The sequence below is a fragment of the Osmerus mordax genome, chromosome 19 (genome assembly GCF_038355195.1).
Source record: "Osmerus mordax isolate fOsmMor3 chromosome 19, fOsmMor3.pri, whole genome shotgun sequence".
NCBI classification, from domain to species: domain Eukaryota; kingdom Metazoa; phylum Chordata; class Actinopteri; order Osmeriformes; family Osmeridae; genus Osmerus; species Osmerus mordax.
In genome coordinates this window covers 11548650-11571962 of record NC_090068.1, presented here as the reverse complement: position 1 = coordinate 11571962, position 23313 = coordinate 11548650, and the positions used below count along the sequence as shown (strand labels likewise).

At 46.5% G+C, this 23313-nt stretch overlaps 6 protein-coding genes across 6 annotated transcripts; 3 read left to right on the top strand and 3 right to left on the bottom strand.

The window, feature by feature from the left end:
• The first annotated feature begins 244 nt into the window (after nt 1-244).
• On the top strand, nt 245-6139 carry frmd8 (FERM domain containing 8). Its single transcript, XM_067257044.1, has 11 exons — nt 245-397; nt 615-699; nt 1124-1291; nt 1615-1716; nt 2134-2192; nt 2355-2521; nt 2768-2983; nt 3110-3233; nt 3435-3584; nt 3812-4046; nt 4305-6139. Exons 2-11 carry the CDS (start codon nt 615-617, stop codon nt 4415-4417), a joined length of 1419 nt encoding a protein of 472 aa, XP_067113145.1. The 5' UTR covers nt 245-397; the 3' UTR covers nt 4418-6139.
• Nucleotides 6140-6243: 104 nt separating this feature from the next.
• On the top strand, nt 6244-11465 carry vps51 (VPS51 subunit of GARP complex). Its single transcript, XM_067257159.1, has 12 exons — nt 6244-6575; nt 6809-6938; nt 7054-7200; nt 7453-7672; nt 7930-8821; nt 9092-9307; nt 9603-9686; nt 9948-10082; nt 10248-10369; nt 10456-10543; nt 10730-10828; nt 10952-11465. The coding sequence occupies exons 1-12, from the start codon at nt 6351-6353 to the stop codon at nt 11111-11113; spliced, it is 2520 nt and encodes an 839-aa protein (XP_067113260.1). The 5' UTR covers nt 6244-6350; the 3' UTR covers nt 11114-11465.
• A 301-nt stretch (nt 11466-11766) lies between these two features.
• Nucleotides 11767-15889, top strand: tm7sf2 (transmembrane 7 superfamily member 2). Its single transcript, XM_067257157.1, has 11 exons — nt 11767-11857; nt 12126-12193; nt 12582-12778; nt 12992-13046; nt 13448-13642; nt 13848-13951; nt 14122-14241; nt 14436-14604; nt 14741-14821; nt 15190-15312; nt 15441-15889. The coding sequence occupies exons 2-11, from the start codon at nt 12136-12138 to the stop codon at nt 15599-15601; spliced, it is 1263 nt and encodes a 420-aa protein (XP_067113258.1). The 5' UTR covers nt 11767-11857; nt 12126-12135; the 3' UTR covers nt 15602-15889.
• On the bottom strand, nt 15794-18134 carry znhit2 (zinc finger, HIT-type containing 2). Its single transcript, XM_067257158.1, has 2 exons — nt 18009-18134; nt 15794-17800 (listed from the first exon to the last, which is right to left on the bottom strand). The coding sequence occupies exon 2, from the start codon at nt 17732-17734 to the stop codon at nt 15911-15913; it is 1824 nt and encodes a 607-aa protein (XP_067113259.1). The 5' UTR covers nt 17735-17800; nt 18009-18134; the 3' UTR covers nt 15794-15910.
• A 411-nt stretch (nt 18135-18545) lies between these two features.
• Nucleotides 18546-20131, bottom strand: mrpl49 (mitochondrial ribosomal protein L49). Its single transcript, XM_067257292.1, has 4 exons — nt 19972-20131; nt 19568-19718; nt 19177-19301; nt 18546-18960 (listed from the first exon to the last, which is right to left on the bottom strand). Exons 1-4 carry the CDS (start codon nt 20080-20082, stop codon nt 18814-18816), a joined length of 534 nt encoding a protein of 177 aa, XP_067113393.1. The 5' UTR covers nt 20083-20131; the 3' UTR covers nt 18546-18813.
• Nucleotides 20132-21204: 1073 nt separating this feature from the next.
• On the bottom strand, nt 21205-22296 carry uqcc3 (ubiquinol-cytochrome c reductase complex assembly factor 3). The gene is made up of 2 exons (XM_067257482.1): nt 22065-22296; nt 21205-21921 (listed from the first exon to the last, which is right to left on the bottom strand). The coding sequence occupies exons 1-2, from the start codon at nt 22179-22181 to the stop codon at nt 21790-21792; spliced, it is 249 nt and encodes an 82-aa protein (XP_067113583.1). The 5' UTR covers nt 22182-22296; the 3' UTR covers nt 21205-21789.
• Nucleotides 22297-23313: the final 1017 nt, after the last annotated feature.

Below are 23313 nucleotides of genomic sequence, written 5' to 3'. Positions count from 1 at the left end.
TACCCATTTAGAAAAACTGTAGTTATACTAGTAAGTATTTCACATAGTTTTATAAGTTAACACAGTGTATAGCCTACTAATCAACCTACTTACTAGTTGCTTGCTCCACCCTTACAAATTGCAAATTGGACGTCTCATTCCTCCCAGATATATTAAAGCGGTCTCCGCCGGCGCCTAAAACGTGTGTACCCCATGTGACATACGTGGGCACGTCCAGCGGCGGTAGACGTTAGTGGGAGCTATTGTAAGTCTTGACATTTGGCGGTGCTTGACCAGACTTGTTTGTGTACGAGGGAATTGTTGATACTTTTTTTTTTTTTTCAAATTGGGAAAGAAACATCATACATATTTTACTATTTCTTACGCATTTTTGAACTTACTTTTATTTCATCAAAAGGTAAACGGGAGAAATGTGTTGCTCCACAGCGGTGGTGCTAGCTAGCAAGCTAGAACAAATAGTCACTTCTACTGCTAGCTAGCCAGCTAACGTTAGACCTAAACCAGAGTTATCTGAAAGTGCTTCTTAAGAGCAGCGTCTGCCATTTATCTTGCTTATATTAACATGTATGTCAGTTATCGTTTACAGACTCTTAATCTTTTGACTATTGCTTCAGATGGAAGGAGATGAGTGTGGTTTTGCCCCGGAGTCATCAGATGGTCATTCGCAAAGAGGAAGCGTTGCCTCCTCCGTCACCCGCGGTCAGTGGTGTAGCTGGTTAGCCAGCTTTTGTTTACAATCTGTTGTGTCGGGTAAGGTCGAGAACAATTTAAGGCTGAAACCTGTGACAGTACGGCGTGTACGCATCTGAAAGTGACCTACTTCTAGTTATTTAACCTTAGAAATTACCATTAACATATCTCCATTTCAAGCGGGTCGATCATGCTCGCCACAATCCATGAAATACCAAACACTGACGAACAGCAAAAACACTCCCACTGGAAGTGAGCAGTCACTCGGGAAAAGGGTTCGACAATCAACCCTTTGAATTTCCCATCCAGTTCGGAGGTTTTCATAAAACCTCGAGAAATCCTAGATGGCCGCCGGTCACATCGAATGTAATCCTAAAGCCTGCTATTCTTATGAATTGTGTCATCGTTTCCCTGTGTGTGCTTTGCATTGCAGCCCAAGATGTTCTAGTCTACTTAGTGGGCGACAGTGCGGTTCACCTGTGTGTGGAGGGAGTTGGCTGTGTGAGTGTACACGAGCTGGGTCGCAGTGTCCGCGAGGCTCTCCACATTCCAGACGCTATGCAGGACGTCTTTGCCTTCTGGCTCTGCTCCCCCCTGCTCGGTAATAACAACGGTTCTTTCATTCAGATACTTTTAACTGATGTGACCACCTTGAAGTACTTTTTGTGGTTTGAAAACCATAGGATGCTGTTAGAAATTATCTTTAAAAAAAACGATGTGGTATTAATGGATACTTTTTACTGTTGGTCATCGAAGATGCACAGTGTAATTTATGTATAATCCAACCTCTTGAGGTGACCTGTCCGAATGTTCAGAATGACAGTGAATCACTATTCGTAACTAAACGGATTACTAATGTTTAGCGTGCATGTATATGCCCTCTTCCTGGTTGAATAAACTCCACCATCTTTCCTCTCCTCTCAGAACTGCAGTTGAAACCGAAGCACCAGCCCTACAAACTGTGCCGGCAGTGGCAGGACCTTCTGTACCGCTTCACCGAGGCGTTGCAGGAGGACATATCTGAGGGTGAGGCCCTCTGCCTGGCTGGGGGGGGGGGGAAACCATGTGTGCTCCCGGGGGGGGGGGGGGGGGGGAAACCATGTGTGCTCCCGGGGGGGGGGGGGGGGGGGAACCATGTGTGCTCCGGGGGGGGGGGGGAACCATGTGTGCTCCCGGGGGGGGGGGGGGGGGGGGGGGGAGACCATGTGTGCTCCCGGGTGGCTCGCAGGTCTTATCTCTCTCCTGGTGGAGGATTTAGCCTTGTCCATTTTGATGATTAATTTTCTTCTAAATTTTTTTTATTTTTGCACATTTACACACACAGTATGACCTGGTTAGTCCACTCTAATCCTAATCCTTGTTGTGCATCTGTCAGGAGTGGAATATGAGTCTTTTGTGTGTGTGTAATATCCTTTTGTTTACACTGCTTTATTCAACTTTTAGATGAACCCTGTTTGCAGTACAGAAGAAATGTGTTTTATCCCAAGTCTAAAGAACTACAGGTACAGTTAGCATCCTTCCCACAACTGTGTCAACCAAACATCACCTTTGTGCTTCCCCAATACAGTTTAAAAAACAAGATTTATTATGAGCCAAAGGGGTTGTAATGTAATCGGTTTCAAAGCCTGGTATCTGCTGTGTGCATCTCCCGTCCCTGGTCCCAGATTGAAGATGAGGGGGTGCTGAGGCTGCTGTACGACGAGGCGCGGGGGAACATCCTGCTGGGGCGCTACCCCTGCGACCCCGGCCACTGGACCAGCCTGGGAGCCCTGTCTCTGGCTCTGGAGGAGGGCCCCGGCCTGGACAACCAGAAAGCCGCCGCCGTCGTCAGGTAACGCCCGCCTGTTGTCACATGCTGTGGTTATTTCTAAGTCGTTTTGGTTCCAAACAGCTTGAAAATAACATGTGAATGTACATTTAGCATAAGCATTTAGCATTAGCTTATGTTTTTCCTACCAAAAAATAAACGAAGCAGGTGTTAAGATTGCTGCTGCTGTTGTTGTTTATGGATGCAGATCTCTAGTTTTGGTAATGGGTCAGTCACAAACGTAACCCTCGTCTCTGGGTCGGCCCTCAGGGAGAAGAAGCTGTCGTCCTTTCTGCCCGTGCACGTGGCGGGCGCGGGCGGGGGCCTGTTCTCCTCCCTCTGGGGGAAAGGCAGCCGGCATGCGGAGCTGGAGAAGAAGCTGCTGGAGGAGTACCAGAGGATACGAAGCTCGGCAGGGAGCCCCCCTGAACCCACGCAGCACCTGCGCCAGTACCTCAGCACCTGCCACTCTCTGCCTTACTACGGGTACGGAGGGGGGCGGGGCTTAATCCTTCTTTGTTCAGTGCTCAGAGGAAGTGAAAAGAAATCATCGTTAGGATAAGCTGGTGTTTTATATGCGGGGGGTAGTTCTAACACCTGTGTGTTTCGCAGGTGTGCTTTCTTTGCTGGGGAGATTGACAAACCTGTTCAGGGACTCCTGCAGAGGTCCGGACGCAAAGCAGTGAACGTGGGGATCAGCCTGGAGGGCGTGTATGTGATCGACCTGAAGGAGAAGGTGAGGGGGAGGTGGGAGCCTGGAGGGGGGAAGGAATAGATGAGGTCACAGATTAAATGATATGTCATCCCTTTTTCACTCCTATGATTAAGGCCTTCCTTGTTTCTCTCTCTCTCCCTTCCTCCCCCTATCTCTCTCCCTTTCACTTCCTCTCTCTGCCTCCCTCCCTCCCTCTCTCCACCCTGACGTTGTCTCTCTCAGCATGTGCTTCTGGGCCTTCGCTTCAGTGAGCTGTCCTGGGACCACAGCTACCCCGAAGGTGAGGGAGACTCCCACATCCTGTGGCTGGAGTTTGACGGGGAGGACGCAGGCGTTCCAGTCAACAAGTTACTGAAGATCTACTCCAAACAGGTCCTACATCTACACTGCAGACCAGTGCACAGGCAAACCCTCAGGATCACGCTATGCTTGACGCTAGTTAGTGTTTCTCGATATACTGTATACCGTTCAAATCCCCCTGTCTGTACTTGGCTTTGGATACAAGCATCTTCTAGATCCACAGCGGGATACAGAAGGGGATTTGAAGGAACATCATTGGTCAGTTGTTGTCACATGACTCCCGTGTCGTGCGTTTCCAGGCGGAGCTGATGAGCGGTCTGATTGAGTTCTGTGTGGAGCTGCGCTCAACGTCCGAGGCTGCCGCCGCCGTGTCGGAGGAGGATGGCGTGGCTCCGTTGCCCCAGACGGAGGAGCGGGGGGGCCGGGGGGGAGGCGACGGGGGCCTGGGGGCCAGGCGGGGGAAGCTGCGCAGGCAGAGCAGTGTGGTGTGCAGCAGGGTGAACTCTCTCAGCACCATCGACTATGTGGACAACGGTGAGTCTGCGAGGGCTTGCTTGTTCGCTCGCTCTCTGATGTGTAAACCACAGTGTTAACCGCAGTGGTTAAGTAGGATGGGTGTAGCTCAGTGGTAGAGCCTTTTTCCTGCAGATCAAAGAACCCACGTTGTAATCCTTTGTATACAAGTTTCTGCTGAATAATTAAACGATAAGCTGTAATTGTTTTATTTTAGACTTGCTGCTATGTAGACATTTAATTTCTTCTTGTGTTGCTTGTTCTTCTCCTTCTGGGCAGGTAAGGAAATTAAGCGTGTCAAGCCAAAGAGAGCTGCTTCCTTCTTCACCAGGCAGGCCCAGGCCCCCTCATACTCTGCTGTGGAGGTGTCAGAGAGTCTGGAGCAGGGCTGAGGGCTGAGGGCTGAGGGCTGGGGCTGAGGCTAGGGCTGGGGCTGGATCTGGTCCTCACTCTGTCTGGAGACCTTGAAGCCTTGACATGCAGGGACATGTGGGACAAATCAAAGATGTCCTATGTTTTTAAGGTAATCACAATCAGTAGATCTAACATGAGCACGTAGGAAACACTTGGTTTCTCCCACAGCTGAGACGGAAGGAGCTTAAGAGTTGAACTCCTGATATCATGCAAATGGACCAATTGAGGGACAAAAGTGTCAATACGTATTTATGCAGAAGTGTGTGTGTATAAAATGTAATATGAGAATATTGGGATAATCGGCGCCAATACCTACAGAAAGGGTTTAGGATTGGTGATTGCACGTAATTTACCCCCAAAGAGAGGGATTCCGTGAGTAGTTCAAACATATCCCCTCTATCACGTATGCAAAACATGTAGAAACCAAACATGAATATGGGGAGAATATTATGGAATGGCTGGACAAATCATGATTGTGCAACTTTTGTAAAGACTTGCTGTTGCAACTTTACTCTAGATCTGTGGTTCTTAACCCTGTCCTCAGGGAACCCCTGTCCTGCATGTTTTAGATGTTTCTTGGCTCCAACACACCTGATTCAAATGCATGTTCGTTACCAGGCTTCTACAGAGCTAGATAACGACCCATTTATTTGAATCAGGTGTGTTGGTGCTGGGAAACATCTAAAACATGCAGGATAGGGGTGCCCTGAGGACAAGGTTAAGAAACACTGCTCTAGATACAAACTATTTAGTCAGTTAAGTTGTTTGGTTTTGATAGTTTTTGCATGTCTGTTTCTGAGCAGGTAACTTCCCTGTTCTAGCATATTGCACATTTTATTAGTGGAGCTTGTTAATGAAAACTCAACGAGTATGTTTACTTACACAACAGGTGCTCTCTCTCTCTCTCTCGAGTTTGGTTCAATCAGGAGAATTTCAGTCACTCAAGACAACATCTCTAATGTAAATATAAGTTTACAAACTGAAGAATGTGGTCTTTTATAACATTAATTTGAATTTTTCAACTAACAGCTGCAAAAAACATGGTCTTGAATGATGTTATTTTGTATGTTTCGTTGATAGAAACCCATAACATTTATAGGTTCACTTTCTGTATGATCCCATCTTTCAGTATTTTAGACTGCACTATTGATACATTTGAATACTGTGTACATTTCTATTTCTAAGTCTTTGTATCATTTTGATGTGGTCTCACGTTCACATTTTTTGCCTCATGTTCACTTATGAAGCAATAGGTAATGTAAAGCCTTATCCTTTCCAGTTTGCAGTGTTTGGATAGCAAGACCAAGTGCCTTTTTTATTTGTATTACATTTAGTCGTTTAGCAGACGCTCTCATCCAGGGCGAGTTGGCATCTAGGAGATTGTAATGAGCTTGTCCAGCTGTCTCTCTGGGTAAAACGATGTATCACTTTGTCCTTCAGTGTTTTGTCATTAAGTTTTATTTTCTCTTGTTCTGTGTATGTCGAGACTGTGATTTCACTGTTTATCTTTCCTTTGTAGTTACACTATATGCACTACCATATTTAACCAGTGTCTTGTCCAACCCACGATAACGAATTCTAACACACCTTTCTACTAATCTTTCTGAAACACTGTGGTTGAATTAAATAGTTAAAAAGACGGTTTTGTTTGTTATGTTATACATTTTCCTGTCATTTTAAGTAAAACATTTTGAACAGTAAAAAGTCAGTGGAATCTCTCTGGCGTAGGCTACTTCACTTCCACCCCCTACTGGAAGAATGAAAGAAAGCAGAAATAAAGACAATGTTTACTCCTAGTCGTGGTAGCTAGCTATGCCGGATGCTCGATTAGATTTGTTGTGGTAGCTTCCCTAACCAGGCTAACCGGGTGGTAGCGAGCTGTCAGTTGAATCCACTGCTCTTTCGGGATTCATGTGTAATAGTACAAACCGACAATCTGTCAAAATGGACAAAGATACAGGTTCTGCAGCTACGAGCTCTCCTGACTCCGACGCAGCGCGGAAGCGCAAAGTGCACGGCATGCTGAAGCTTTATTACGGTCTGAATGAGGAAGGAAAGACCGTGGATCAAGCCGAGTCGCTGGATCCTTGCGACATAAACGGGCCACATTTTGATCCTGACGTGTATCTCAACAAGGTAAATGAGACTTTTTTTTTCATTTTGTTCACTTTTTTTAAGCCGTATATTCCGTAGCTATTGGATAGTGTTTCATGTTGCCACACTGCTAGGCCTAGTAGTTGGTTTAAAGGTAACGTCACCTGGAGATGCAGTGAAGTAGCCCGTCGAGGGTGGTTCAGCTATCAGACAAGCTGTAGGCCAACTATGTGTTGTTCATTTATTTATTGATCGATTCTTGTGGGTGTTTGCAGCTGAGGAGAGAATGTTCTCTCGGGGAGTTGATGGATCAAGAGACCTGTATGGTAAAGCAGATTCGCTCCTTGGACAGTGACATGCAAACTCTGGTGTATGAGAACTACAACAAGTTCATATCTGCTACTGGTGAGAAGACATCTCCAACCCAACCATTATCTTTTTATTTTCTTTCTTTTTTCACTGTAAATATTGGACATTATGACATTGACCGTGATAAATATTGCCATGCTTGTCCTCCCAGACACCATCAGAAAAATGAAGAATGATTTCAAGAAGATGGAAGATGAGATGGACTGCCTCACCACCAACATGGCCGCCATCACAGAGTTCAGTGCCCGCATCAGTGGGACTCTTCAGGATCAGCACGCTCAGATCACCAAACTGTCAGGTAGGAAACCCACACAAGCAAGCATCTCACCCACAGTCACACAAGCAAGCATCTCACGCTCATATTCATCTCCATCACTATCTTGATAATGGGTATAGCTCAGTGGTAGAGCATTTGACTGCAGATTGAGTTAGTTCCCAGGTTCAAATATCCCCTTCCATAACCTCCCTTTCTCTCTTTTCTTCTCCACTCCTCTTCCCTCTCCTCTCTCCCCTTCCTCTCCCCCCACCTCCCCTCTCCCTAACCCCTCAGGGGTGCACACCCTCCTGAGGAAGCTGCAGTTCCTGTTCGAGCTCCCGGCCAGGCTGAACAAGTGTCTGGAGATGCAGGCCTACTCCCAGGCCGTGAGCTCCCACCGTCGAGCCCGCTGCGTCCTGCAGCAGTACAGCCACATGCCCTCCTTCAGGGGCATACAGGACGACTGCCACGCCATCATGGACAAGCTGGCGCTGGAGCTACGGCAGAAGTTCAGGTAGGGTTTGGTCTCTCTCTCCAGCTCAGGTAGGGTTTGGTCTCTCTCTCCAGCTCAGGTAGGGTTTGGTCTCTCTCTCCAGCTCAGGTAGGGCTTGGTCTCTCTCTCCAGTTCAGGTAGGGCTTGGTCTCTCTCTCCGGCCTGTGGGATGGTCTGCTCCTCTCTGCATTTCCAGCCATTTCTGTAGGAGGGGATCTCTCCGATCTGTTTTAACGATCCCAGCTCAGATGAAGACACCGTGTGGTTTGTGTCCGCAGGGACGGAGGCTCCAGTTCCAAGGACCTGTCTGAGTGTGTGGAGCTCCTGCTGCAGCTGGACGAGCCAGCCGAGGAGCTCTGCGACAAGTTCCTGAGCCACGCCCAGTCACGGCTGGAAGCAGACCTCCTGGGGCTGGAGGCGGAGCTGTTCCAGCCTCCCCCCTCCGCCGCCGTGGCCGAACCACCCGCCGTGGCCTCCCACAGGTCCCCCTCCTGCGCCTCCCCGAGAGCCAGCGCCCTACCCTCTCCCAGCTCCCGGACGGACATTTTAGAATTCATTGACCGAGGTTGCAACGAGTTTGTCAGCAGCCTGTGCCTGGTGATAGCGTCCTATCAGGAGCTGTTCGTCAACCGGCCAGAAGAGGGCGATCTCGTGTCCCAAAACATCCCTGGGATGGCGAACGGCAAGCTGCATACTTTCGTAGACAACCTGGCCTCCCGCTACTTCTCCCTGGTGGAGCGTAGGATCCAGGAGGAGCGAGGGGTCGGGGATAACTCCCTGCTTGTTCGCGCTCTGGACCGCTTCCACCGCCGGCTCCAGGCCGTGACCAAGCTCCTCCCCGGGTCCGCGGTGCCGAGCCAGGGGACGGAGATCGTGGTGCGGGCAGCCAGGGAGCGGATCAAGCAGTACCTCGCGGCCCTCCAGAGCTTCTACCTGGACAGCCTGACTGACGTGAGGCAGGCCCTGGCGGCGCCTCGGCTCTCTGTGGGCGGGGCCTCGGGGGTGGGGGGCCTTGGGGGGTCGTCCATGGGGAAAGACAACCCCACCAGCCTGCCAGAGCTGCTCTCCTCCCTGTCCGCCTCCATCCTCAACCAGATCAAGTCTGTGTTGGCGTCGGTGCACCTCTTCACGGCGAAGGACATTACCTTCTCGAACAAGCCTTACTTCAAGGTAAGGACACGGATGCCGAAGCTGAACCTGTGTAGTTAGGAAGCTCTTTCCGATTTGTGCCGTCAGATCTTGGTGTGGTGTTTCTCCTGTTCCACATGTGCAGAGTGAGTCTAGAGCGGGGATAAATAGCAGCTTCACCCAACCTTCCCTCCCCCTCGCCACCCCATCATCCACACCATCTCCTAGCCTCACTCACCAGTCTCCTCCTGTATAGTTTGTGCGACCACACCTGGTTATTGAGCGTCTGCCCGGCCTTCTGTCTGTCTGCAGGGGGAGTTCTGCAGCCAGGGGGTGCGGGAGAGCCTCGTGGTCAGTTTCATCAAGTTTGTGTGTCAGTCGTCCCGCCAGTTCTGTGAGAGCACGGGGGACAGGGGGGGGTCCACGCCCCCCGCCCTCCTCCTGCTCCTGTCTCGTCTCTGCCTGGACTACGAAACCTCCACCATCTCCTACATCCTCACCCTCACAGACGAGCAGTTCCTCGTGCAGGTGACACTTCACTCTGAAGATTCTTGATCTGAAGATTTCCTTGATTTATATTCATTAATGTAAATGCGTTTACCCAAGCTACAGACATACCATACATATTAGTGCGTGTGGGAAGAAATAGCAGATAATCTAGGATCTGAAGTGCGTTGTTGTAACAGTGTTTCACTGGTCGGAGTCAAGGAAAGGGTCTGTATTGTTTGCCGGGAACAGTTCAACCGTGATCTCTTAGTAGGGAGGTAAAAACAATGTCACGACAGGAATATTGTGTGTTTAATCTCTTGTTCCTCTCCCTCAGCATCACAGTCCTGTAACCGCCGTCACAGCTTTGTGTTTAGAGGCTCGCGAGGCAGCACAGAAACTGCTGAATCATTACGTCAAGGTGCGTCATGGTTACATTCATTATCTATTATTATATACATTGTTGATAAGAATATTAAACCAACATAGGATTAGGATTTATGCGTTAATAAGATTAGGATAGACTGCTAGGAAACTTGGAAGAAGACCAAAAATTCAAATGTACTTAATAATAAATAAACCTGAAACTAGAAAATACATTTATTCAGTTTTTCCACGTACAATGGTTTCTCCCAGCCCGAACAGGGCTGTTATCTTACCCGCCAGCCGACTCTGTGTGCAGGTTCAGGGCCTGATCATTTCTCAGATGTTGAGGAAGAGCGTGGAGACGAGGGACTGGGTCAACACCATCGAGCCCCGGAACGTGCGAGCGGTGATGAAGAGGGTGGTGGAGGACACCACGTCCATCGACGTGCAGGTAAAGCTCACATCCACACAAGCCGCCGGCCCTCTTCCTCATCGCATCATGTGACTCTCTGAGCGACCTCGATTTGTGCTACTGCTTCCTGACTGGCTGAATGTTGAGAACCTTCCACTTCTTGTGCTGCGTCCTGATTGGCTGTGGCCCCCGTGCTCCCTGCAGGTGGGGCTGCTGTATGAGGAGGGTGTGAGGAAGGCTCACAGTAGTGACTCCAGCAAGAGGACCTTTTCTGTGTACAGCAGCTCTAGGCAGCAGGCCCGCTACGCTCCCAGCTACACGCCCAGGTTACTAACCCCTTCTGATATGTTTTTATTCTGTAAACAATTCGATTTTTTTTGCTATTTCATAGTTGTATGACTTTCTTCTGCAGTGCTCCCATGGATACCAATCTCCTGAGCAACATACACAAGCTGTTCTCAGAAAGGATTGATATCTTCAGCCCGGTCGAGTTTAACAAGGTAGGAGCAAACAAGAATAGGTTCTTAACAAACCACACACAAAAACAAATCTGGATTTAGTTGTATTTGTCTGTTGTATTTTCCTATCACAGCTATTGTACATTTCTAACATTCAAGAAGTATTGAATGTCATTCACCATCTTTCGATCCAACACCTGCTGTTTCTGACGTCATCTCTTCTCTCAGGTTTCAGTGTTGACAGGAATCATCAAGATAAGCTTGAAGACGTTCCTGGAGTGCGTCCGTCTGCGCACCTTCGGTCGCTACGGCCTGCAGCAGATCCAGGTACGGACCAGAGCTCAGCGGCGGAGCACTTCCCTGCAGATCAAGAGTTCCCAGGTTCAAATCCCCCCTGTACATTGCTTGAAAAGTGTCTCCTCTGTGAACACATGTATTGTTATTATCCAGGTGGACTGCCACTACCTGCAGATGTACCTGTGGCGTTTCGTGTCAGACGAGAACCTGGTCCACTTCCTCCTGGACGAGATCGTGGCTAGCACCGCTCACCGCGGCCTCGACCCCGCCCCCATGGAGCAGAGCGTCATCGAGGTCATCTGTGAGAGGGGTTAAAGGTCAAAGGGGCAAGATCTTTCAGAGGCCTTGAGTGGTGAAGACTGTGTTATACACTGGCTGCTACTCAGAAAGGTTTTGTGTGGATGATATGTTTTAGGACACTCTTGAATGTTGGGACAGGGAGGCAAGTTATGGAGGTGGTGCTATATTTGAAAAGTATGAATGATTTGTGAAAAGTTCTATTCAATCAAAACTGACTAAAAAAGAGTTGTCTCTTCCTCATGAATGCTCTTAATCATTCCACTTTGTTGTTCTGTTTTCATTTTGCACTAATCCTGCTGGCAAAATAATGATTATTGATGAAAAGATTATGCTTTTCTGTGTGTGCAATCAATAAAGTAGGCCTATCTAACAATGGGATCGTTTACATGATTCTTCCAAAGTATTATTCAACTATGTGCTATGTTCGGGACAGGGAAATTGTACATATTCAGAAAGACGCAATTTGGTCTAACACGATGACGCTTTTTTAACTGTAGAAGCGTGTTTCTCAGGTGTGGATACATTCTACGCTAACCGTTCAGGTACCTTTATTGTGAAAGTTAGTGTTCGTAAAAAAGGTGTTTCCGGGAAAAGACGATCATTTGATTGGTTAAAGGTTCCCCTCTCCACACTCATCTGATGGCCAAGACTTGATCTTATTGGTTGAGAGACGAGTCATGCACAGTGGGACTGTTCTCGGGCGAGAGGCGTGAAACCAAACTTGCGGAGATGACAGCGACGCGCAGCTAAGGAAAGAAGGTGAGAAAAACGATAACAGTAGTGTTAATATGCATGCTGAATGTAACATTTTCTTTATTAGCATTACGTCTCTAATCGGAATTCAGAGGGATTCTGAATTATATATTCCTAGACATAGAATTTGAACCCAACTGCCTCAAAGTGTTCTTTTTACAATCTGTTATTATAATCATCGTTCAGGATCCCAGAGTATCAGATTTTACAACGCGTATTTATTTTCGTGCTATTCCTATTTTTCAAGTATTCCCTGCCCCTGCCTTTCCAACAGGAGACAGAACATGAAGCCCACACAAAAAAAATCACATTCAGCTGAGAGGGAATTTGGAGGAACTTTAGGTGAGAAATGTGTTGTCATGAATTAAGAATCCATTTAAACATACACAAGGGATGGGTGTCCAAGGGGTTCCAGGTTTATACCCCCTTTCTGTGTGTCACTTTGGATGGATAGAGTCTGAATGAACACACTATAATACATATAATAATAGGGAGTCAGGTGGCTGAGCGGTTAGGGAATTGGGCTAGTAATCTGAAGGTTGCTGGTTCGATCCCCGGTTGTGCCAAATTACCCTGTGTCAAGGCACTTCACCCTACTTGCCTCGGGGATAATGTCCCTGTACTTGCTGTAAGTCGCTCTGGATAAGAGTGTCTGCTAAATGACTAAATGTAAATAATTAAACCCAGGCTCATATTACATAACATCTTCTGCTTCTCTCCCCCTGTGAAGGGGCTACATGTATTCCAGTCTTCCTGCCTCTCACGGTCCTCTACCTACTGTGTGTGTGTCGCTCCCCGGCCGCCAGCGTTCTCCAGTGGCCCCCGCTCCTGCCTCCTGCCAGCCAGCTATGGGACCCCCTGGCCCTGGTGCTCATACTGGGCTGGGTGGTCTTCCAGAGCTTCCTCTACCTGTTACCAATGGGAAAGGTGTGAACAATTACCTGGTTCAGCGATCCTAACATACTACACACACTTTATACCTTTAGTGTAGATGTAGAGTGAATCCCAGCATCTACATTAATAATGATAATAATAATGCATTTTATTTATAGTGCGCCTTTCATTGTCGAGGCGATCTCAGGGGGCTACAATTGTATGTTGTACATATGCAAATAACCGTTTTCATGATCTTGCTTGCAGGTTTCTGAGGGATTGGTTCTGAGAGATGGATCCAGACTCAAGTATCCTATAAACGGTAACGTAGATCTTGGACAGAGCCCCTGCTGTGGCCAGACAAATACTTCAGTAACAGATCAAGGCAGTTTGTGCACCTTCTGTGTGGATGTTTCTGTGTGGATGTTTTCGTTCAAGATTGATCAGATTGATGTGTATTACAGTTTTACTTGTTATTTTGCTCTTTATCTGTTTAGATGTCCTTGGCCTTCAGCCTTGAGAGCTTTCGTACAACAGATTTTCCACCCAGTCCAAACTCCACACAAACGCACACACAGTACATAACTCTCGGTACATAACTCTCTCTCCCAACTTTAGTCATTCTGTCCTTATAACTCTCCCCTTCTTACCCTCCCCCCCCCCCCTCCTCACACACACGACCACCTATCCCTGACCAGCTGTTTCTCTCTCTTCCTCCACCAGGTTTTTCTGCTCTTTGCATCAGCACCGGGCTGTTTGCTGTGCTGCTATGGCTGGGGATGCCTCTGGGGTCTCTGTTTGAACTGATGTTGCCGTTGGCGGTGTGCGCCATTGGAGTGTCCTTCCTCCTCTCCCTCTACCTCTACATCCGCTCCTTCTGGGCCTCTGCCCCGGCCCTCGCACTGGGGGGCAACACAGGTCAGAAACTAGACGAAACGTTTCAGTAAAATGGTGAAATAAGTTGTGAATGGGATGGGCATGGCTCAGTCGTAGAGCATTTGACTGCAGATCAAGAGGTCGCAGTACGTTCCTTTGCATTCCAAAGCATCTTCTATATTCAAATGTAAAATATATATATATATATATCCACTTCCTGTGCTCACACCTTTGGTTTCCTATGCAGGTAACCCCCTGTATGACTTCTTCATGGGACGCGAGCTGAACCCCCGGATAGGAGTGTTCGATCTGAAATATTTCTGTGAGCTAAGACCAGGTCTGATTGGCTGGGTGAGTTCAAAGGGGTGTATAACTCCTAAGGTGAATAATTCCCTCCTTTATGAGATATTTTTACATAAAGCCCATCTGATAGCTGAACTGATCGGTTTGAAGGGGTTGTGTAATGTTTCCATTTGGGAGACCAAATGACCAGTTGTGACCATAAACTCTGTCCCTGTCAGGTTGTGGCCAACCTGGGGATGCTTATGAAAGAGGTGGAGCTGAGAGACTCACCATCCCTGGCCATGATTCTGGTCAACATCTTCCAGCTGCTGTATGTAGCAGACGCTCTGTGGAATGAGGTGAGTCACAGGAATGGACTTCAGAATACCTGGTTTATAGTTTTACCATATCTGCATCCGTTAGGACCTTACGCAGACTGTGATGTGTGTAGAGCATTTCACTGCGTCTCAAGAGGTCTCCGGATCAATTACCAGAATCAACATCAGCTTAGGATAAATGCGTCGGCTAAATGAACACGTGATCGTTTCCACAGGAGGCGGTTCTCACCACCATGGACATTGTGCATGATGGCTTTGGCTTCATGTTGGCGTTTGGGGACCTGGCCTGGGTTCCTTTCGTCTACAGTCTTCAGGCTGCCTTCCTCGTCATCCACCCCCAGACCCTGACCCCTCTCAAGGCCACCGCTATAGTAGCACTGAACGGTACATAACTTGGCTGATGATTTATATCTATGAAGATGTGTATGATTTATATCTATGATTCATGTATTAAGATGTGTATTCTGTTTCATAGACTGATGAACTGTAATTTCATGTTGTTGTATCTTACCCTCTTTAGGAGTGGGATATTTTATTTTCCGAAGATCCAACTCTCAGAAGAATCAGTTTCGACGTGACCCCACACATCCCAGTGTTGCAAGTCAGCCAACATCCTGACACTTGTTCATTAAATGTATTTATTTATTTAGTTGTCACGCATGGCCCAGAGGATTCAGTACCCTCTCTAAGAGCTGTTGAGCCTTGAGAGAAAAAAGAGAACTGGGTCATATTGACAGCTACAACAATCTTATTATTGGCTATGGTTCATAGCAAGTTCTTCATAATGTATCAAAGTGCATACTATGTGTGCAGTGTAAGGACGAATGAGGCACTGGAGAAAGAAGAATCTAGGTCCAGCAGAAACAGCAGATGGAGCTTGAATATTTAGAGATTTTAACTATTTAAAATGGCTGCCAAAACTGAAAAAAAAAACTCAAGTCTCCGTCCTTGCTTACTTTTTTTTTGCAGAGCTGGAAACCATCGCCACAGCAACAGGGAAGCGCCTGTTGGTGTCTGGGTGGTGGGGGCTTGTTCGACACCCCAACTACCTTGGTGACCTCCTCATGGCCTTGGCATGGTCTCTGCCGTGTGGTAAGCAGCATCTCATCTCTGTAGTCCCCGATCACTGGAAGTGCCCCACCGTGTGACATTTACATAGGTGATTAATAAAAGTTAATCCCAGTCTTAATACAGCAGGTTGACTCCATTCATCTCTCCAGGTTTCTCCCACCTCTTGCCTTACTTCTATGTGGTGTATTTCACCATCCTGCTGATTCACCGCGAGGCTCGCGATGAGAGGCAGTGCAGGGCCAAGTACGGCCTAGCCTGGGACACCTACTGCAGACGAGTACCCTTCCGGATCTTTCCATACATATACTGAACTGTGTCGCTCCCACCGTCAAGGAAGATTCGACACAACGTCTTGGATTAAGTGCATTTTTCAAGGCCCCAGTACATTGTACTGGGGCCTAAATAAAAAGTTTTTTCTGTCACTTTTATTGTAATACATTAGCACTATGATATTCAGTTTGGTATAGAGTATCACACACATGTTAATAAGGGAGTGACACTCACTGTTGAAGGGGTTTCTGGAACAGATTAACAGAAGGGTAGGCCTGAATCATTTCTGAAACTTTATTGAATTGATCAAAGGAATTAACAAATAAAAAAAGTGTCAAAATGAAAACTTTTAACATATTTCTTCGATCAACACACCCTTCCCTCTTCCTTTCTTCCACATCTCTTCTATTCTCTTCTTCTCTCCTTCCAGAGCTTTCCTTCCACTCTCCCTCTTCCTCTGGTCTCTCCACAACTCCGCAGCCAGTCTACACAGCTGCTGGCCATTCTCAGACACCCAAGCTTGAAAAAATTCACACTTCTTCATGGCCAGGAAATACTTCCGTCTAGTCTCCCCATCTCTCCCTCTCTTGGGCAGGGCTGCCCTGGCCTGAGACAGGGCTGAGCTGAGCTGGCTCAGAGCTGCCAGGCAGTATCCAAAAGTGTCCTGGCTACTCCTCCCACTCATAATATGAGCCACTGCCTTCAAAGCCCTGTCTCCAGCCCCAGGGTCCTCTTGGTCAAAGTATCCCCCTGCGAGAAGGGCAGCCTGTCCACCCTCAAGGGCCTCCTGGACCGAGTTGAACACCCGGCCTGAGCTCAGAGACTCAGATACAGCTAGGATCATCTGGCAAAACTCCTGAGTTACATCCGGCTCCAAGTCACCGTTGAATAGTCGGAGGGCGAACGTGTAGCCGAACAGGACGTTGACCAAGCCGTAGCATACGAGCGGGGATGGATTGGAGGAGAGTGAACTCAGTGGAGGGATTTCTAGGTTAACAGGAGGCACACCGGTTGTTGGTTTAGATCTTAGGACACTGCTGACAACGTTGCGTTTGCCGTTTTGTGTGCCGTCTCCCTCTTCGGTCACTAACTGCCCTCCACTCTCAGACAGCTCATCTGCCCACTTGACTTTTTGGCTTTCTGACCTTCGTTTTGGCTCATTCAAAACCTTCTCCTGTCCTCGTGTGTCCTCTACCTCTCCTCCACAGATCCCTCCCTCCACGGCTGAAACACCTCCCTCCAGGTCGCTTGAATCCTCCTCCAGGAGCTCCACTAGTGTTTCCCCCCGCTCGCCCTCCTCATGTTCCTCCCACCATGGCTTCCACTGAGGGACCAGCGCCCCCACCGTCCCCCCCTTCACCAGACTCAGAAACTGGTCCTTCTCCTGGCTGGTCAGGCACTCCCACAGGGCCTCCTCAGATACAGTCTGGATGTCCAAGCCAGACAGCCTGTCAACCAAATCCAGCTTCTCTTCATCCTCGCTTCCCTCATTGCTGTTTCCATCAGCCTCTCCTTCGCCCGGCTCTCCAATCTCTTTCAGACGGGATAAAATGTCCTCAATCTCTTCAGGACTCCCGCCACCAGTTGACTGAATCTCAGCTAACCTTGACAGAAGCTCTAGAGCCTGTGTGGTTTCTTCACCCTCCCCCTCGGCATCATCCCAGCCATCCTCCATTTCCTTCATCCCACACGTCCCTCCCTCGGCCCCATCTGGAGCGTGTCTCAGTTTCAGCAGAATCTCCTGCATCCTTCTCTTCCCCTCGCTCTCCGTTTCATTTGTGTCTTTTAGTTCCCGCATCACAGACTCTTTGTAGAACTCCTCTGAACACACCGAGTGGTTTGTACTTCTATAGCACAAAAGGCTACAGTAGGGTACGTTGCAACGTGGGCAGGTGTAGCAGGAAAGTTGGGATAAACACAGCCCGCAAAGAGGCCTTCTTGTCTCGACACATGCATTATCAGAAGACGCGCATTCCTTCCCGTCGTCGGTTGCCGGAGACAAAAATTCACCTTGATTGACGCTTCCTCTGGCTGGGAGCTCAATCCCACCTCTTGTCATAGTTCCAGGCTCTGCGTCAGTCCATTTGCTGCAGTGATGTTGTTCTCGGGGTCTGATTTCTGTCAATAACGTCCTAATGTTTGGGGGGATTCTCTGCCGTAGAACTGGATTCATGGTGTTGTCGTGCTTTAAACAGACGTGTTAACGTGGATTGAAACGTTAGTGGCGCTCTATTTGATTCTGAAAAGAGACAAGAACTTCGTTGAGAAATTATGGTCGTTGACATTTGCTTACAACATGTTGCAAATTGCAATAAGTTCCTTAGCTATAACCTTTTTGGTGTACTCTAAAATTGATGATTAGTACAAAACTAATCATCAATGTTACTGACTGGACACTTAGGCTATCTAGCTAAACAATTCGACTATAGCAGCTGTCTAATAATTACCTTAAAATTGAGAATCCATGGTATGAACGTAACCTCAAGAAACAGCAGTTATGTAGTCAGAACGTTTTATATCTACGTTTTCTGGTATTTGTTTAATCCGTGGCCATTTTCAGAGCATACGATCGCATGTGTTTTGCCGCACGTCGTTTTAGTGGGTGTCGTAAAATGGATCTGAATAACGTCTAACTGCTGTAAAATAATTGCAGACGTAAAGTTTGTGTTTTGCAGTTTCTTGCTGACATAAGAAACAAATCTAGATTCAAGGCCTTTGCCCTCTTTGACTCCATACTAAGTACATCTACATGTCTTAATCTCATCTGACATTTTGGTGATGCAAAAATGAAATTGTAAAAACGTAAATTAAATTTCAAGTATAAATGTAATGTTTAAAAAAATGGTCTGTTGCATATTAACGCCTGCAATGTAGTGACTAAATGTATTGGTGAACAAAAATGTCTCATATAACTGGCCCCAATCTGCTCCCCCACCCCTCTAGAACCAGCAATGAATCCTATTAAAAAGCAGGAAGTTTGCAGCAGAGTATGTATTTATTATAAAATAACATATCAAAGACAACTGATGATTTGAACTACATTTGTTTGTGGTGTTACATATAAATACTTTTTCTAGACATCTTGGACAAGCTTCAGATTGTAGTCAGACAACAGTTGGATGTCTGACAGCATTAATGTTTACGTCTGTGAATCATGAAGTCATCTCTTCCTCTGACGACTGTTAGAAGTTACTGTAGAATTGCAGTGACTTTGCAATGGGCTTCCCTCACTTGACTGACCCCCTTGTTCTGTTAGAATCCCTTCTTCAGCAGCCACTCTTTCAGTTCTTGATCAAAGTGGCCTTTGACTCGAACTGTCATGGTCACCTCATTGACCTGTGTTGGAAGGTCTTTGCCAGTAACTTCTTTGAGGTATTCTTTCACATCCTTTTCAAGAGCCTGGAGAGACATTAGGAACATTCAATAAAGATATACCTCTAACAATGAGAAATACTACTTAATTAAACTGCAAAACCTGTCCTTCAAACTGGCATTTGCTTGACTCACTAATTACTTACTTAATTACTTACTAATTACTTACTTACTGTAAGTCGCTCTGGATAAGAGCGTCTGCTAAATGACTAAATGCTAAATGACTAAATGTAATTAACTCACCCAGATGTCTCCTTCTACCTTGCGTAAGAGTGTTGTTCTTCGACTGCCATGTGTGATGTCAGTGTACACAGGGATGTTGTGCATGCGCGAGCGGCGGATCATGTACGGCAACGCAGGAACCACCTCTGCGAACAGATGTGAAAGTCAACAAAGTAATGTCTGGTTAACGGATTGTGAGAAACAAACTTATACAGACATGATGCATTTAGACCATGATGTAAACACCATTATTAATACAGCCTTGTTGCACATCTTCACAGATTCCCACAGATCAGCCCCTATAACCAACCTAAATCATCAATGACATACGTTACATCCATCATTTCTCCAGTCTTTTTTTTATTGATTTTTTTAACCTTGAACCAATTAGTGTTGAGACGTCGATATGTACCTGCTGGAGGGGTCCATCCTGATGGTGCTGGACCATCGCGTTTAGGTGGAGCTGGCACTCGCGATGGTGGAATTAGTCTTTCTACAAATTTGTATTCAGCTGCCGACTCTTCCACTTTATGCTTCTGTTCTCCAACTGAGCTACACACTGTCTGAATTGGAAGATGAGACAGTAATTTTGTAAGTATAGCTAGCTAAATGCATATATATTAACTCTTTAGCTAAGATGTGGATACTGGTCTTATGTACTCTCTTAACCAACCGCATACATTACTTAGATAGGTAGCTGACTGTAGCAGGGTTGTGATGTTATTGAGCTAGGTAGGTAGCAACGCGCTAGCTTGCTAATGCTGTGCTACCATAGGTAACAAAAACAGATTTCCAATATTCGACATTCGAACTTACTCGTAATTGAGAGACATTTCTGGTCGTTTTCGGCTGATGGCTGTATAGCTGTAAAGAAGCCCTAGCCGCTCTGCATAACATTGAAACGCGGTGGTTGAAGGAGAGCGACATCTTGGTTCCAGTCGGACAGGTTGTGTGAGGGGAGATCGTTACAGGAACTACGTCATTCAAGTTTCCCCCAGCTTTATTGACAACAATACTACCTACATGGTTTTCTACAAATATTATTGAAAGCTCTTCCTTTGCGCCCGCATGCCCTCAACCACAACTAACACACAGACTATTGTGTAGACAACATTTGTTTATTGCAGTTCAATTACACATCTCTTACAATTTCTTAAATATAATTCAGAATACAGATTACTTGAAGGTGGTGACAAAGCTTGGACAAATGGCACGTTCACATGTTTACGTCTTCCTCTGCGATTTCCCCACCGGATCAGCAATGATCACCATTCCCCAAGCAGCCAAACCTAAAATGGTTCGAGTCATCGATGTTAATACGATACAGATCTACATTCAATGCTAACAAACAGAAAGGATCACACAACACTAACTATTGACTCACTTGCTGCGAAAGTTATCTGAGCGACTGTTCCCACTGATGTTGTTCCGCCTTGTTTCATCACTTTTCGAGCAGCTTGGAATACATATGCCGCAGACATCAACAAACCGCCACCGGTGACAGCCCGACAACTCCAACAGTTTCCAAACAACCGACTTGAATCCGGTGATACTGGGGGTGGTGATGTCGTGGCCACTGGTGGTGTCGCCATGGCAAGCTCAGATCAACTGTGTTAGCTAATTGCAATGTTCAGGAATATTTTAGGTTAGTTTGCCATAAGGCCTTAACCTACGTCACTCAAGATTCCTAGCTTGAAGTTGCATTCATTTTAAGCGAATGAACCTTTTGCAACAATTTGCACACAACCTTCAGATCAAGCATTCACACAACCTAAAATGTGGGCAGTAGTAACCGGCCGGAAATGGGTGCAGCACGCTTTTTAGTCCCCCCCCCCCCCCAATAGGTGCATTCGACTTCACTCAGCGCCGGCGTCGCCTGCAGCCGCATACAGCCCGGCTGACTTGAAGCAGCCAATGGCGTTCTCAACTTCAAGGCAGCCGGCTGTAGCCGGCTGTCGGCGCCGCCGGTGCTGCATGAAGTCGAATACACCTAATGTCCCAACAATATTTTCATAGACAAAACCAAAAGGAATACGGGATTACACCAGGTTGTGTTATAACATATTTAATTTACGTACCTATACATTGCAATGACAATCAAATTTCCGAATCGGGAAAGTTTAATATAGACATATCCCTTTATTGACATTTCTTTTCCGCGCTAGGCGGCATGCTGAGAGTAGCCAATTCCCAATAGTTTGATTGACCTTCTTGAGCACGTAACCCCCTTGCATTGGCCAACAGGGGTTGGCAATCTCTTACTTAATGTCCTGATAGGAGAATACACGGGATATCCAAAGTTATGTCCAAAAGAGCACATCACAATTCCACGAATTTCCAGACTTCTATGACTCGTGAAATAACTCGTGCTTGTAGTTGATCATAACCATAGAGAACTCAGGTGGGACAGTTATATATAAATTATCTTAAGTGACTCAGCAATAACTGAACACACTTGTGCTCCACAACATTCAATTCTGTTCTAACACCAATGAGAAAATGGTCGTTCTTTACGCAACGAGTTTAAGGTCATTATTAGTTATTTCAGACCGTTTCATTCACTGCCAGAACACTGTAGTTGAAACAGTCTCTTTCCAACAGACTTCACAGAAACCGGCCGTCTTTCCCGTAGTTCTACTTGTGCGCCCCCCCAGCTCCTCGTGCAATATTATCAGGTGTCTCCGCAGCTTCCTTGAGCACTTGCATGATGAGCGCGTTCCTCCTTCTCGACTCCTCCATTCTCACCGGGTTTGACTCTGGAAGATTCTGTTGCAAAAAGAGTGCACATGAATGTGCGATGTGACAACAATGGCAAGAGACTGCACGTGTTGCTAATCATGCTAGCTCACAAAAACATGTTAGACCTTGTACAAAGCTTTATATTTGACTTACTCGCTCATTATACATACCTTTAACAACTGATTCTTCCTGTCCTCCCCAGGTGCAACCACTGCCCACATTGCATAGCCCATGCCAACTAAACCTAAGAGTGCAGTATAAGTGAAAATAACGCGTAGGTTGCTCATCACGCTAGACAATATGCTCCTTATATTAAGACAACGACTGTTTTAACTGTATGACTTCTAAACGTGCTGTTTACAATAGTTCTTCAATAGGTCAGCGCACTGCATGGTGCATAACATCCGCCATAGATTGAAGTCAATGCAAGGCATTGTGGGATATCCTTACTTCACGAAACATCCAAGGACATTCGTTTTTTCACTATGAATAAAGAAAAATTATAATAATACGATTATTACTATATTCCATTTGGATTTTCGCTTTATCCATTAATTTTTTCACATTCGTTCATATTTTCTTTATTTGCCAAAGTCTAATCAAAATACTTTGAATGACAGAAATTATTTCATAAATAATGACGCGTTTTCAAAATGTACGATTCGACTTCAGTTCTATTACTGCGTTTTATGCGACACATGGATACCATTTTAGCAGGGTTGAGGAACACGAACATGGCTGTATCCTGTACATTCCACCAGGTGGCATTCTTGAAGCGCCGTTCTTTTGAAATAGCAGCGAGCAAAATTACCTGAGAGCAAGCGTTTACATTAGACATTTAGGAGAATATAGTGAGAGGGGGAGAGAGAGAAATAGAGAGAAAGTGTGTGCGTGTATGTGTGTTTGCGTGTCTGTGATTCACACCGTGTGGGTGTATTGAGTGTTGAAGGGGCTTATAATGTACATTCATCAATGTCAGATAGAGAGCAACGAGACAGCCTTTTGTCAGTGTTCAGCGCAGTAATGTAGCCTAACTTGAGCAAAAGCATGAAGGCCAATACATTGTGACGCATTTCAGTCCAACAAACTCAGAAGAAGAATTTCTACCTGCTAACTTACATTGTTCTTTAAACCAAAGACACTGACACATAACTGTGGAGTTAATAACACACTTCCTTGTCTCCTGTAAATGAGTGTCAGGTGGCTGAGCTGTGAGGGAGTCGGACTAGTAATCCGAAGGTTGCCAGTTCGATTCCAGGTCATGCAAACTGACGTTGTGTCCTTGGGCAAGGCACTTCACCCTGCTTGCCTCGGGGGGAATGTCCCTGTATTCACTGTAAGTCGCTCTGGATAAGAGCGTCTGCTAAATGACTAAAAATGTCAAATGTAAATGCAAAATATTGGTTTGTGTAATTGTCC